The 16,036-nt window shown below is 53.0% G+C and overlaps 1 protein-coding gene across 1 annotated transcript; it reads left to right on the top strand.

Annotated features, from left to right (window-relative positions):
* Window positions 1–1,452: 1,452 nt before the first annotated feature.
* Window positions 1,453–15,549, top strand: STX6 (syntaxin 6). Its single transcript, XM_085068580.1, has 8 exons — window positions 1,453–1,565; window positions 4,065–4,234; window positions 4,798–4,892; window positions 6,620–6,682; window positions 8,760–8,882; window positions 10,113–10,219; window positions 11,775–11,869; window positions 13,380–15,549. The coding sequence occupies exons 1-8, from the start codon at window positions 1,531–1,533 to the stop codon at window positions 13,454–13,456; spliced, it is 765 nt and encodes a 254-aa protein (XP_084924706.1). The 5' UTR covers window positions 1,453–1,530; the 3' UTR covers window positions 13,457–15,549.
* Window positions 15,550–16,036: the final 487 nt, after the last annotated feature.

Below are 16,036 nucleotides of genomic sequence, written 5' to 3' on the forward strand. Positions count from 1 at the left end.
CCAAGCCCAGGGAGCTCAGCTATTAAAGAGCCCAGAGATTTAAGAGAGGTGGGAGTGAGGGCAGAAGGGATCCTCACCCCGGGATGGACAAAACTCAAGCGGCACAGGGCTGTTCTCACCCTGCACAAGGCAGGAGGAAGGAAGCAGTGCCTGTGCCTTCCCGGGGCAGGAAGGGCAGCAGGAGCCAAGCAGACTGCCTGTCGCTCCCTCCTTTTTCCTCCCACACCGGCTGGGAACACAGCCCGGCTGAGCCACCCCTGCTGGGGACCGTGGGAGGGACAGAACCCCGCAGTGCCAAGGCAGCGGCATGTAGGATGAGAGGGACACCAGGCTCCTGAGCCCTGCAGGGTGAGCTGCCAGAGCTTCCCCACAGCTGGCAGCTTCCCCTGCCTCTTGGCAAATGCATGTTACTCATTTGAGCAGCTAGGACAGAGGATAAGCAGGGAGCAAGAAATGTGCCTCCAATATGGAGTGCGGATTAGAAATGAGCTGTAGGTGCAGGAAACCCTCTTGTTACGAGATCCCTGTGCCTGTGCAGAGCAGGAAAATCATAGGGAGCCCTTGTTTCTTTGCATTACCTCCACACTAAGACCCAGGGTTTTGTGTCTTGGTCCATGAACCTGGGTGAAGCAGGCTGGCTGGCTGGTTCATACGAGGTTTTTAAGACTGCAAATCCTGTGAGAGGGAAAGAGTTTACTGTCCTGGGTTTGGCATGAAGCACAAATTTCTTCCATGCAGAAGAGTCTGTGTGAGGAGATGGTACTTGAGGCCTCATTTGGAGTACTGTGAGCATCTCTGGGCTCCACAAACCAACGGACAAATGGAACTCTTGGACCAGGTCCAGTGGAGATGTGAGATTTGGCCAAGGCTCTGAAGAATCTCTCCTACGAGGAAAGGCTGAGAGAGGCCTTTTCAGCCTTGAGATGACTGAGTGGAGGCCTCGTTAATGTATATAAATATCTAAAAGCAGGGGAGCCAAGCAGAGTCTTCTCCAGGCTCTGCTCAGTAGTGCCAAGCACTAGGACACGAGGGAAACAGGCAGAAACTGATGCACAGCAGGTTCCACCCAAACACAAGGAAGAACTTCTTTACTGTGCGAGTGAACACACACTGGGACAGACTGCCAGAGAGGGTGTGGAGTGTCTCTCACCGGAGATAACCCAGACCCGTCCGGATACAACCCTGTGCCATGCTCTGGGATGGCCCTGCCGGAGCAGGGAGCTGGCACCAGATGACCCGCAGTGCTCCCTTCCAGCCTGACCCATCCTGTTGTGATTCTGCGGGTGAGAGGCACACCGGGCCTCGGAGCGCTGCGGGCAGAGCTGCCGGAGCTTCCCTGCAAGCCGCGGGACAGCGCGGAGCAGCGAGACCCACACACCTCGCCGCCGCCATGACGGTGTGACATCATCGGCCACGCCCCCTCCATCGGCGCGAGACGGGGCGTGCTCTTGGCGGGGCGTGGTTTGGGGCGTGGCCTAACGCTGGGGGCGTGGCCTGGCGGCGGCCGTGGCGTGAGGCGGCGGCAGCGCCATGTCGATGGAGGACCCCTTCTTCGTGGTGAAGGGGTGAGCGCCGCGCTCGGGGGGCTCTGCGGGACTGGGAGGGGGACGGGGAACGGGCCGAGGCCGCCTCCGGGCGCGGAGGGAGCGGGCACGGCCGCCCCGCAGCGCGGGAGGCCCGTGGAGCGGGGGGCGAGCGGCGGGCGGGGGTCTGTGTGGGGGGAAAATGGCGGCCAGGCCCCCCGTGCTGCTGAGGGCCGAGCGCGGGCTCCGGGGCCTGTCCGGCGGCGGGGCTCGGCGCGGGGGGCGCTGGCGTGAGGCGGGCAGGTGCCGGGCCGCGGCCGGGCCTCCCCGCGCTCTGTGGGGGCTCCCCGGCCTCGGCTGCAGGTGCGGCTGGGGGACGGCGGGCAGAGCGGGGCTGGGGCTCGTGGCTGGAGGCCGGCTGTCCGTGGGGAAAGGTGGAGAACAGCAGGGACCAAGCTGTGGGACAAACAATGGCCGTGGGAGGAAGCCTGCAGAGAAGAGCCCGAACGCAGGGAAATACAAACTAGACGTGATCAAAGGAAAATTGTCATTAATAGGGTGAAAGGAGCTCTGTTGGAGCTGCTGGAGTGGGTACAGTGGAGGCCACAGAGATGATTTGGAGTCTGGAGCATCTCTCTGGTGAGGATAGACTACAGAAGCTGGGCCTGTTTTTTCCAGAGAAGGCTGAGAGGAGATCTCATCAATGCATTTGAATATCTCAAAGAGGTGCCAGAAGGACGGTGCCAGACCCTTTGCAGAGACAGGATGAGGAGCAATAGCCATAAACTGAAACGTAAGAAGTGCCTTCCTCAACGTGAGGAAGAACTTCTTTACAATGAAGGTGGCAGAGCACTGTCGAAGGCTGCCCTGGGAAGTCATGGAGTTTGCTGGAGACATTCCAAACCCATCTGGAGGTATCTGTGGGTCCCCTCCTCTAGGTGACCATGCCTTGACAGTGGGATTGGACTGGAAGATCCACAGATGTCCCTTCCAATCCCAGCAATTCTGTGATTCTGTGAAAGCAGCTTAGTCTCTAAACACTACCCTGGGGCCTTCTGCCCTGTGACACAGTGAAACAGCCCTGAGGAGCAGCAGAGGGGCTCCTAGTGGGGTGTTTGGGAACGGCATACGAGAACAAGAAGTGTGGGAAGGGATACTGGTGCAGCCAGGAAAAGTCAATCCTTCTACCAGGTTGAACTCCTGCTAAGAGGAAAGAGTAGGAGTCGCCATGGGTGGGGAGCAAACGTCCTGTCAAACTTTCCAGAGATGTTCCCGCGGCCTGCGGGGAAGGGCAGGGAGGGGAAGGGGGATGTGCTGCTGCTGCCAGAGTTAATTATTACCTGGCAGGTCAGAGGGGCTGGTGGTGGTGGAACCACCAGAGTTGCCATTAGTTTGCTTTCCTGGTGTCTATAACTCCTCCTATCAGAGGACATCCAGCTCTGCTTTACATTCCTGCTGCTGGGGACTTCCACAAGTGTGTTCAGATAAAAAAACACCCAAACAAAACCAAAACTTGTGCTGGCAAGTAGAGGAGGGAATGAAGTTTTCCAGATTTCAGTGCAGGCTGCTGACTTCAGGGCACTACATGTGACAGACTCGGAGCTGTAGGCGTGCGAGAAGAGAAGGGACACCCATGGGGTGCTGAGAAACTGCAGCTTAGACAGCAACTGGAGGACTTCAGGCCCTGAAGGACTGCAGTCCTGGCACCTCTGCAGGCTGTGGGCTCAGTTCATCTGGCCTGGGCATCCCCTGCTTTCCTTCACTGGGGTGAAACATCAGACTGCTGTGTGCAAGCTCGTGGTGGCCTCCTTTCACACCAGCACAGTCTGGTCCTGTCTCCATTCCTCATCCCACCTCCCTGTGAACCTAGGGGAGCAGTTCACAGCTCAGAACCGCAGAGTTTGTAAATGCAGATAACCACACTGAGGGTCCGTGACCTAAATTTACAAACCTGCTTGCCCCAAACCAGAGCTGTCAGCACAGCCTTCCCCTGCTGTGAATGCAGTCATCTCCAAAAGAGCTTAGAGCAGCAGAAAAAACTTGTGTTTCCTAAGCCAGCGTAGTAGGGCTGTGTATTTTTTTAAATGCCTAATTAAAATAAACAGTGCTGCACTCAACAGTCTGCCTGGCTGTGGTGAGGGGACAGTTCCTGTAACTCTGTGTGCCCTTGGGGTATCTTACACGGGTAGTTAAGGGCCTTGAGAGGAAAACTGTTGAGAGAGGAATGCAAAGCATGGATTGCCAAAGAGCTGCGTTGTTCAGACCCTCTGCCCTGGCTTGCCTGTGTGACACTCAGCAGCAACTTCCCCTGAAGAAATAGGTCCCTTCATGAGTAACTTCATGCTGCAGCAAAATACAGGATAGTCCAGCAGGTAGGGTGAATCCTTGTTTTACAAAATAAGCACGAAGTTGTTGGAAGGAAAGATGTTTGGGAGGAAGCTGTGGCATCCCTGCTCAGGTGGACACGGGGCTGTCCCAGCGTCACTGCTGCAGGGCAGCTGATGATAATCCTTGGCTTCTCTTCACTCTGCCTGGCTGCAGGGAGGTGCAGAAAGCTGTGAACACTGCCCAGGGGCTCTTCCAGAGGTGGACAGAGCTCTTGCAAGATCCCTCCATCGCCACAAGAGAAGAAATCGACTGGACCACTAATGAGCTCAGGAACAACCTGCGGAGCATTGAGTGGGACCTGGAAGACTTGGATGAAACGATTAATATCCTTTCTGTGGTCCTTTGGAGGTAGTTGCAGTCCCCAAGTTGTACTAAATAACCGAGTACCAGTTCTTTTTACTGTTTGCAAAAATCAGGACTGTTGGAGATTGGATTTTGCATTCACATCAGCTTTTCTCAAATTGCAAGTGAGAAATTAAGTCAAGGATTTTCCTTGTGCCTTTTTGCTTCCCTTTTTACAAGGTATATTCTCAGATGCTTTGTTCCAGAAAGCCTATTGTATTGTGTGAATCTGGATTTCTGCAGAGTCAGTTCATACTCTAGGCTGGCTTCCAGAAATACTCCTTTTCCCTTGTGTTCATCTGAGTGCTCCTGAAAGCACTGCACAGCATCACAGAACCAAAAAAAAACGTGGAAAAGAGAAACCTCGCGTGTGTGCGTGCGCTGCACGCTACATTCCTGCCATGCCTGCTTTTCCCTCCACTGTGCTGTACTTTGCTAATCAAATTTTGGGAACAGGCACAGCACAGTGGCCACTTGGCACGCTCGGGGTTTGTTTTGTGTGTACCCAACACTGCTTCCGGGGACTCCTTGACTCGGTGCCCACGCATTGTCGAGGCAAACCCGCGGAAGTTCAACCTCGATGCCACGGAACTGGGAATCCGGAAAGCCTTCATCACCAGCACACGGCAGGTGGTCAGGGTAAGGAACCTGGCCTTTCAGGGCCTGGGCAAGGCAGAGGGGGGACATTAGGTGGTTGAGAAAGGAAAGCTTGTGGCCATTCTGTGGTGGACTGGAGTGCAGAGAATAAACCTGCTATCTGCTGTGTCTCAGGCTTCCTCCTCTTCCCACTGTGCTCCCTCCTGGAGCTGCCCAGAAGGGTTTGGGGGTGCAGGTGTCCCATGGAATTCCCTCCTTTCATGCTGCTGACCCTGAAGTCTTTGTGCCACTCTGGCAACAGCAAGCTGGGAGCCTGTGGTAACTGGGGAGGAAGAGTAAAGACCTGGCTGCAGTGCAGGGAAGGCTGGAGCCGCCCTTTAGAGTTGAGGGAAAGTGCAACTGTCCCAACCATTTGTAGCACTGGTTTTCAACAGCAGGGACACCGCTCTGAACACTGACAGATGGTTGAAGCCTGGTGTTATTGACACGGTGACTTCAGCTTCCTACCCCTGCAAAATAGTCCAAACAACCACTAGATTTATTTTTAACTTGAAGAAGATTTTTTTTTTAGTTTAAACTTACACTTGAGAAGCAAAAAGGGGGTTTTAACAATGTGGTGGCAATAAATAGAGAAGAAACATCTTTCCAAAATCTACACTGCCTGGTAACAAGCTGCTAGTGAGGAAGTTTTCTCTCTATTAATAGTTTCTGCTACCCCTCATGACTCTGATGTTCCTGCTCCACAGAATGCATTGCTGTGGCTGGCAGCAAGCCTATTACCCTACCTGCAGTCCTGAGGTCTGGATGCAGTTCCTAAGGCTTGCTGCCTGGGAACTGATCCCAAAACCACACTGGCCCCAGGTAGCAGGCATATGCTTGCTGCCTTGCCCTTGGTGTAGTCCACTCCCAAACGGGCAGGATCAGGCAAGCCTGCTCTCTGGTCCTCTTTTCCTGGCTGAAAAATGCTGGCTAATGGGTTTTGGAGCAGTGTCTCCCACTGGTAAATGAAATTTGTTAGTGGCCTTATGCAGCTGAATTCCAGTTTCCATGGGGGAATTCACAATGCCAGCAGCACATGCATTAGCTAGTGAGAATTAACTGAGTGGGATGTGTTGCACATCTCTGAACAGTAAAACAGTCCTGAATGCTCTGGTGGCATCAGAACTGTGCTGGGGGATCAGCCTTTGCCAGATCACACTGACTACTTGCTAATATATGAAAACTAGGCTACATTATGTTGTGATGGGGAGCCTTCTGTGGTTAGTGACCTCCTGCAGGAACTCCACAGCAAAAATTAATTGTTAGGAGAAAACATAGGCACAGTGAGAGAGGATGGCCATCGGACAGGAAATCTACCTCATACTATAGAATATAAAACCAGATGCAGTTTGGAATAAAGCAATAGGGGGTTAGAGGCTTCAAGGCCTTTACAAACACTTCCTTATATTCTGTCAACAGGAACATTACTTTATTATACAAATCAAGGTCTTTCTGGTTGTAGTGGCGCAAAATGAGTAGTAAAGGAGGAATATTTTCAAAATATCTCATTGCCTTTGATTCTAATATTATTATAGCAATGAACTACATTGAAACTTTCTTTACAGTATCTTTCCAGACTCTTTAAAAGTGTAGGTTTTCAAAGAAAATTTCCCTTCCCTCATGGCCCCTTGTAGAAGCCTTGCTGGGTACAGACAGCCCTGTAGCACCCTGAATCTCCCTGTCACCTCAAATCCAATGTTCACATGCTGCTTCTTTTGTTGAACAAACAGGACATGAAGGATCAGATGTCAAACTCCTCCATGCAAGCACTGGCTGAAAGGAAAAACAGGCAGGTGAGAACCAGAAACGGGGAATGTATATCTGTTACAATGTATGTCCTGTCTGGAGTTCCTCCGCTTACAAACCTGTGGTGTGGGAAGGGAATTGCACACTGCAGCCAAGCTGTGCTTGAGCTGTGTCCATTTGGCTGCCCTGGGAGAGCTGGTTCTCACAAGCACGTTGCTGCCAGCCTCTCCTAAGCCTGTCTCTCAGAGCAGTAAGTCAGCACTCACCATCTGTCTCTGTCTTCAGAGCTGGTTGTGTACAACTGTCAGCATTGCATCATCCCATGGAAAGGGAAATCTCCCTCCTCCTCGGGGGGAACCGGCTCAGAATCCATGTCAGTGAATGTAATCCTGCGCTCTGCTGGATTTAGGAGCCGAGATGGTGCAATATCCTTTCGTGCAGCTGCTTCTTGTAATTGCCATGTAAGAAGATGGAAGAAGCTCAAGGAGTCTCGTGTTGTCTGCACTTGTAATCTAAGGAATAGAAATAGATGCAGCTTGTGCTCCTTCCTGGCTGATGGGGAGGCTGTAAGGAGATACTGGAGCTGACTTCCAGAGACTCCTCAGGAAAAGCTGGTGTGTGCTTCATACAGTTTACTGTCTGTAGTGCATCAGCCTTACCACATGTGGCAAAAACAACAAACAGAGAACAGAACAGAACTCGTTCCTGAGCTTGTCACAGGTTTAACTGACGTGCTTGGCAAACACTCGCAGCAGCAAAGTCCTTGACACCCTTGCTCAAACAAGTGTGTAGCTTTCCCTGCAATTTGCTGCTTTCCTTTGCACAAGGCTTCCGATTGCTGCAGGAGACCATATGGCCCAGCTCACGCAGTGACATCTGGTCAGGAAAACTGACTTCCCCTTGCTGCCTTCCTCTCCCTTCTCAGCCCCTCGCCTTCATTCCAGACTGCAAGGCTTGTGCTGGGCTTTGTGTCTGAGGGGCTGGCTAGCAGTGACCTGACCCTCACAGCCCAGGCTGGCAGAGAGGCCTTTCTATTAAAGCTGCAGCAAAACTAGTGCACTGAATTAAATAAAAAGGAGCTGCCCTTGCCACAAACTGGAGTGACCAGGAGCTTGCTCAGTGTCTCTGAGGCAGACAAAGCCAGATGTCCTGCTGGCTTCCCGCATGGTCAGTCTGTCAGCTTTCCTCACCTCTCCTTGAACCCTGTAAGTCAGATGAACCATAGAGACCGTCTTGTTGTCAGCCTGACAGAGCAGCCTGGTCACTGTCTTGCTGTTCTTCACAAATACTGTTGTCATCCCCTCCTGCCCATGACCAGGAGCTGCGAGATGGTCTCGTTACCAGTCAGCCTGGCTTCCACACTGGACAGCAGAGTCTCTAACCTATCCCTAGTGCTGCAGGGTGCAGCTCCTCACCTGCAGGTCATGTTCATTTTCCAGCATCTGTAGCTTGGGTTATTCCCCTTTCAGGGACCAGACGTATTTGGCTGGAAATCCACATCTATGCAGGCTTTGCACAAGCTTCTCTGTTCAGGTTGTGGGGCAGGTTGCAAGAGTAACTTTGTATGCTGATAGCAGGAGAGCCTGCTGGAGGGACAGGCAGCCTGGATGACAGAACATAAGCATACAGTGCTGCTCTGGTTATATATTGCATTATTTTACTGTCAGCTCAACTGGTTAAGTACTTTATCCAGACCCTCTTAAGCCCCTGTCATTAGCAGCAGAGTGCTCAGTTCGAGCTGTACATCTGTTAACACTATATATCTAGACACTTCTCAGCTCACATATCCTAGCGCACAGTGCTGCCTCTTGAGCAGGCCTCTGCCAGTCCTTTGTGCTCTGCAGGCCTCCTGCACTCACTGTCAGTAGGCCACATTCCAGCTCTCCTGCTGCTGGAGAGGCATATCTGTAATTCCAGGCGGCAGCGACTTCCCAGGCTGGCATTTTGGCTCTGTGTTGGTTTAGTTCATGACAGTACTTTGGCTGAGTAGCAATAAAGCAGGAGGAAAGGGATGCTGTGTGCGTGTGTACATGAGCGTTGCCTTGTCTGCCTTCCCACCTCACCCTGTAGAGGGGCTGTGAGCAGACACAAGGGTGTTGCTAAGAGCTCTCTGCATCTGTTTAGGCACTCCTGGGAGAGAGTGGGAGTCAGAGTTGGAGCTCTGGACCTGACAAATACAGCCGTCTGGACCGGGAACTGCAATTAGCAAATTCACACTTCATCGAGGAGCAGCAAGCTCAACAACAGGTAAGGCAGCTGGCACCACACAGACTAAATAGCTTTGCTTGCCAAATGGGTGCCAGGGGGACTGGTCTGGCTCCAGGAGCCTGACAGTCCTCCTCTTTGCTTGTGGCATGTATCTGTGCATGCGTTTCCTGTGCAGCACAGCTTTGGATGATCTTGGCACCAAGTTTTTAACTGTGGAGGCGTGGGGCTTCTGCTCTGTTCAGGAGGCAGTCAGCATGATCTGGAAGATGTAGCACACTAAGCTTTAATAGTACAAGGATTACTGAAATTCTTGGAAGAGTAGAAACACTGCAAAGAAAAGGGTCCGTTTCCCTTTTGCAGTTTCCCCAGTTAAAACATGTTTGCTGTTGTTTGTGTGCATCCCCCATCAGAACAGGCTGGGAGCAGGAGCACGCGCCTGCTTCCTTTTCCTGCCTTTGTTACCGTGAGATTAGTGAGAAAGCCTGTGTGAGGGCTTGGGAGAACCCCTGGTGAGGCACTTCCCAGCTGACAGGGGAGTTTGCCTGGAGAGGTGCCCAGGCCAGGCACACACTGGAGAACTACGGGGCCTTGACACAGGCCGTGACTCTGAGGTGGCAAACTCTGCTAAAGCTCCTGACCCGTGATGCCGCCTTGGCTTCCAGACGCGTTTTACCTACTGACTCCAGGGAGATAAATAGCTGCAGAAATAGGTAACTAGGGTAAAGCTAATCCTTAGCATGACTGTGTCCTGAAAATGACTTGAAACAGCAGCAGACTTATTCCTTTGGCACATTCGGAGCCAGGCTGGCTATATTTAGCTGTAGAAGCTGCAACAGCCTTCTACTTGTATTAACTCTGTCTTAGCAGCAGCACATTCCAGGTGGCATTTCGCAGGCACAGCATCAGTGTGGCTTCGAGGCCATGCTTGCTTACCTTGCCAAGGTTTTGATGACCAGCCCTTGAAGCTTCCCAAAGTCACTTCAGCTGTGCATACAGGATGGACAAGCTGAGGCTGGATTTGTAGGGATGGCTGGAGGCTGAAGCCTGCTGTGCCATGGGGATGCCATGCCATGGAGGCTTTCCTGTGGCTGTCACCTCTCCAGCATTTCTTCGGAACGCAGTTCTCATTCCTGGTGGCTTAACTCTGAGCCCAGGCCTCACAGCTGATGTTGGCCGAGCAGCGAGTGCCTGTCCACTGGATGGGCTGGCTCCAACCCAGCTACAGGCAGCAGAACTGTAACTGGCTGTTTCCCTTCTCTTTGGCCCCAGCTGATTGTGGAGCAGCAGGATGAGCAGTTGGAGCTGGTCTCTGGCAGCATCGGGGTGCTGAAGAACATGTCCCAACGCATTGGCGGGGAGCTGGAGGAGCAAGCAGTGTAAGTGTGAGACATGGCAGCAAAAACCTGGCATGGAGCTCTCTCTGCAGCATGGCTGGGTATCCTCACACACCTGTGTCTGCCTCTGGTAGGGCCTGGAATTCACTGGTCCATCAGGCAGCCTCTCCATGCCAGCCTTTGGAAAGCATCTTGTACTGCAATCTACAGGGATCCAGCTGCAACCTCCTTCATTTGGAAGCCTGCATCTAGGGCAGGCTTAACTGCCACTTTACCTTTCCTCCTCTCCTTTTCACGTGCTCCCCCTCAGGCAGCCAGCAGACAAATAAGGGAGGGAGGAATACTGGGCACTTCCCCACTCACCGGGGTTTTGTGCTGCCCCTCAACAACTGCTGGGGCCAGGAGCTCTCAGCTCTGCTTTGCTGCCCTGAAACACACAACACAGAGCTGCTCTTCATCACTAAAGCTAAAAATAGCCCTCACCCACGCAAAGAGTTAAAGAGCAGCTCACAAAGTCATTTTGCATCCATTTACATACAAATTAGATTTCTTTCCCAGTTCTTGTCCTTTGCAAACAAGTTCCTAGTTGTGCAGGCTAACAGCTATGCTTCCAGAGAGGCTTGAAGGGTTCATGCCTCAAACCCCTCCTTGTTTGGCTGGTAGGAGTCTGGAGGGCCATGCCCCTTGTGAAATGATTTCATCTTTGATGGAGAGGGGGAACTTTGAACTCCCCTCCTGTGTGAAGTTGTGCAGCATGAGAATCCTCTGCTCTCACAGAGGAGATTGGTGTGGCATGTCTGTTTCTAGATCATCACACAAGCCATCAGTGTTTGCTAGACTAGCTCATAACTACCACAGTGAGGTTTTTACAACTCCTCCTTTTTCCCTACTGAATGAAGGTTTAGCTTTCCCCACTGAATGAAGGTTTAACAAGTGCCCTGGCACTCCAAATGAAGGAGTCTGTCCTTTTAAATGCATTAAGCTTTAAAGTCCCACTGGCTGGAGACAATTGGATTGGTACCTTGATTGTGGATGTGCAATGGCATTGACAAAGCATGGATTCAGGAAGGCTTTCAGATTCATTAGAGTTGCTCTGTGGAGAAAATAAAGGGGTAGCTTCCATGCAGAGCTTGAAAAGCACCTTAAAAGCAACTGCAGATCTCATTCCCACTTGATACGTGACTGAAACAAGATTTTAACTTCAGCTGCAAGCCCTGAACAAGAAAAGAGATTTAAAGTCCAAGCTGACACCTAGATCTAACCAGTCTCTGCTAATCACAGATTATAATGACACTTCCCTTTTGTAAGGAGGAAGCCCCCCCCCCTCACCTTGCAGATGTGTGTAGAGTGCAGCCACAAACACGCAGGGAGGATCAATCTGGCAGGAATCCCGAGTTACTTCCCACCAAAGCAGAGCTGCTGTTTCAGCAGGTTTTTTCCACTCCCTTGGGTGCTTCCAGGAGAGGAGGCCACATTCATTTTGTCTGCCAAGGCGTGATCCTCTGATCCCATTGGTGTTTTGATCCACGTGTGTGAGCATGCTGCAAAATCCCAAATGTGCCACTTGCTGACCAGTGCCCTGCTTCTGTGTCCCCAGGATGCTGGACGACTTCTCCCACGAGTTAGACAGCACTCAGTCGCGCCTTGATAACGTCATGAAGAAGCTCGCCAAAGTGTCTCACATGACGAGTGGTAGGTTCTGGGAAGTGGGATCCAGTCCTGGAAAAGGAGAGATAAGCCCTTGGATCTTCAGGCTTGGACACTTTGTGCTCCCTCCCACCCAGCAGAGGGGAGGGAAGAGCTCTCAGTTCTTGAAAGAGGGGGAAGACTTCCAAGCCCGGCAGCTGCTCCTGCCCAGACACTGCTCTGCTGCCTGTCCCTTGCCTTTGTTTTATTTACAGATGCCTTTCTATTTATGCTGCTACTGCTGGGAAAATCCCCCTCTAGCTGGTGGGAGGGGAAGCTCTGCAGCCTTCTGCTCTGCTGCAGATTCCCGGGCTGCCTGTGGAACAAAAGCTGTCAAGGTGCCATTAGCATCGGCCACCGTGTGTGGCTTTCCCTCAAACCGGAATGCCTGTGGCAATCCCCTTCCCCAATCCCACCTGCCCTCGGGCTGCAGGCCTGTTGTCGGTCAGATCTCTCTCAGCTGGTAGAGGAAAGAGCTGAATTCTGTGCTGAACCCACAGAAAAGTCCTTATAAGGCTGTGCCTAAAGCCGGGGGGCTGGCGGGGTGCCGCGGGCAGAGCAAACAGGAAGCCTGGCCTGCCTGCCGGGAAGTCCCGCGCTGCCGGCTGCTCCAAGCCTGGCACTGCGCCCGGCCAGCGCCTCCTCCAGCACCCCTCTTCTGTGGGTGCTCGGTACCTTGGGAAAGCAGCAGCCAGTCAGGAGGAAAAGCAGTCCTGCTCAGCAGGATTAGGCTGTCCAGGGGATTTATGAGGTGGGGGGAATACCAGCCCTAGAGAGACCACTTGGAGTGCTGACAGTGCACTTTGGGTCACCAATAGTTCAGCAGCAGCACAACCACGGGCAAACCTTGTGTCTCTCTGCTCTTTCCTCTGGGAAAAGCCCTGGATCTTCACAGAGTGTTTCTGAGTGTTGTGAAAGAGAATTTCTGCTGGCATCACATGTGCCAGGGAGGGCAGGAGGGCTCCTTCTGGGGTAGCTGCTGTGCCTAGGAGTTGAGGGGATGCCAGCAGCCCTGTCCCCACTGCTGCACCATCATCTCACAGCGGCTCTCAGAGGTGATGTAGTATTGAGCCAATGAGGTGTAAAGATGTCCAGGGAAACCTGATTCCTGGCCCTGTCCTAAGGGAAGCCACCACAATCTCTTCCTGGCAGAGAGCCTCAGGGCAGCTTTCACTGGATCCCTTTTTATTCCTCTGGCAAACAGATTACTCCATGAATGAATGGCAAACACAGCAGCTCTCTGCTTGTTCCTCCCAATTGCTTTTGAGCCAGCTTTTCAAAGCTGTTTGAACTTGGTTGGGAAGAAGCCTCACAATTCCCACAGCTGTTCCCGATGTATCCTGGGGGAGAATGCCTCACTGCAATAACAGCGCCACAGCCTTTCTCCATCAGGAACTGTTTTTGCTTTTTATGGCTTAAGCTTGAATTTGGTTCCTAGCAGTACATGAAGAAAAATGCTCTTCCAGTTTTCCTTCTTCACTAAAGCAGGAAGGCTGATGCTTCCTTTTCTTTCCAGATCGACGGCAGTGGTGTGCAATTGTTGTCCTCTTCGTCATCTTGCTAGTGGTGCTCATCCTGTTTTTCGTCCTGTGATGACAAAAACTGAACTTCCTGGGACGCCCCCTCCCCGCCCCCTCGCCCCGGCAGCACGGGGAAATGAAACTCTCCCCGTTTCCGTCCGCCCACAGAGATTCCCGGCAGGAACACCCGCACCCAGCTCTCACCATCTTCCTCCGAGGACTGCGGCTCGGCTTTGCCGGCATCTCCCCTGGCCCGGGGAGAGGGGGTGGAGGACTGGAGCTGCCTCCTCTCCTGGTGTGGTGTGATCTGGACCTGGGCTCCAGGTCTGGACCCAGGGAGCTGGAGGGGGATTTGACCCCTGCACTTCCACCTGGTGCAGGTAGGAGCCGGTGGGAAGTGGACACAGAGCAGTGAGCCCTGGGGAGGACAGGACAGGGAGGAATTACTGAACTCACTGAGCATTTCAAACTGCATTGCCAGTGCCAGCCCCAAGCATTACTGAGAAGGGTGAAACTCCCGAGCCATGGCAAGGGAGGACAGCCCTGGCCCTGCTCCCCCTGCCCCTCCCTGCTCCTGTGGGCTGGCTCTGTGCCACCAGTTCACTGCCGAGAGAGCACGGTGAGTCCCAGCAGAGCCTTCCTACGCTCCACACCTGGGCAGAGGGCAGGGCCGATGTGTCCTGCCATCGGCCACCCAGGCCCCATCAGAGCACCCCAGGGTGCTGCATGCCGAGTGCTGGCAATCAGCTGTGAGCCAGAGAGGGAGGGTCTTAAAGCTTTTAAAATTGCCTCCCTTGTTATACAGGCCTCCAAAGCTCATTGACTGATGCTTTCTTTGCCCTTGTATAACTGAGTCACTGCTTCTGTTTAACAGCTGCTTCCCTTTGGCAAGTGATTTGTCAGGTCTAAAATAACTTATTTTTTTTAAGGAAAAAAAGACTTTAAAGATTTTTTTGATGACCATTCGAGCCATGTTCTCTCTGCGGGTGTACGACACACATGATCAGAGGAACGGTGCTCAGTGATGTATTTTAAGTGTATATGAACTTGTAAATAGGATGTCTTAATTTTTCCCAACCGCTATTTTTTGGACACCTCCATTGTAAGCAACCAAAAGGCAGGAGATTCAAAGCTAGATCATGTTTCCATATTCCTTCCCAGTCCTTTTGTTACCTCCCACTTGTTTGTCCCTCAAGTTGTCTCAGCAGGGTCAGATTCCCTACAGGGAATGTGGAGTAGCCAGGTGGACAACACCAAAAATGCGAAAAAAGCTCACCTGGGCAGTGTCACCAGGGAGGAGCAGGCAGAGGGGGTCGTGCTGCAAGCACTGGTTTTGGGATATGGGGTGACTTCAGGAAAGCAAAAACGGTTTCTTATTCCAGTCTGCTCCCATAATTTAAGTTGCAAACATGAAAAGACTCAGCACAGGCTGGCTTATGGCTCCCAGATGGGGCTAGGGGAGGAAGTTAATTGGCGCTGACGCAAAGACTTCTGCCGAAATTGCAAATCGCCCCCAAAATCATCCCCCCTGCCTTAGAAACTTGCCACCGGATGGCTTTACCTCCGAGACTGAACACTCCTCCCCCCGCCTTCGTGGCTCCCTCCGAGGTCTGCGTGGCCCCCCATCCCTCCCACAGGCGCTGGATGCACAGCCGGCGGCTCGGTGCCTTCCGCAGCCGGGCGGGGCCGGAGAGAGCCTCCCCGCCCAGCTGCTCCTCAGTAACGCACACGTGGTGCCTCGGCGCCCACCCGCACTCATGATTCCACATGGCTCCTTATCCTTGCAGAGCATCCCGTTTCATTTGGTTACGCTGCAGGGAATGGGTGCTGTCTGCTTTCCAAGGCTGGCTGGAATAGCGTCTGCGCCACTCCGTGGGTTTGTACCTCTCCAAGAGCAGGTTCCCGGGAGCAGTCTGGGCAGGGAGCAGGGCTCACTGCCGGCCGGTGTTTGCACACCTCTGATCCCCGTGTTACTTTCATCCTGGTTGTGCATCCTTCGGGAATGACTCCTTGCAGGACCGCTCCTTTGGTAGTCCAGGGGGCAGCCCAGCTGCTGGCATCACCACAAGCCACCCAAGTGTCTCTGGTCCTTTTCTTGTGTACATTTGCTTTTCTGCCGCTGGTGGTGCCCCTCCCTTTAACACTAAATAAAGGTGCAGCAGTGCAGAGCTCTGGTCCTTCTTGCCTGACTCTTACTCCTGGGCCAAGCTGGTGGTCTCCTGGCACCAGGGAGTGGGAAAACCTCTCCCACCAGCATTTGCCAGGCGTCACCCTCCTGGCTTTTGAGGCATAAGCAGCATCTGCATTTTCTGGGGTGACCTCAGCATTGTGGGCAGCTGTTCCCAGATGTGGGGGATGCTGCCGGCTGCTATACCCAGATTGGGGCACCAATGTACAGAGGGCAGCCGTTGCTGCCATGCCACTGCTGCTGGAGAGACTCATCCCAAGGATGTGTTTTGCTTCCATGGCTGGAAAAAAAACCCCTCAAATTCCCCAAGGAGCCATGCAGGTGGCTGAGCCCCCCATCTGCCTGCCCAGGGCCCCCCAGCAGCACAGCACTGTCAGGAGGTGGCTGGTGGAGCAGCAGGGCCATGGCAAAACAAGTAGCAAATGCCTCACACCAGCAAGCACCACCCCAGCCCCTCCATGCCAC

This window comes from Lichenostomus cassidix, chromosome 8 (assembly GCF_008360975.1).
Source record: "Lichenostomus cassidix isolate B80296 chromosome 8, HeHo_3.0, whole genome shotgun sequence".
Classification (NCBI taxonomy): domain Eukaryota; kingdom Metazoa; phylum Chordata; class Aves; order Passeriformes; family Meliphagidae; genus Lichenostomus; species Lichenostomus cassidix.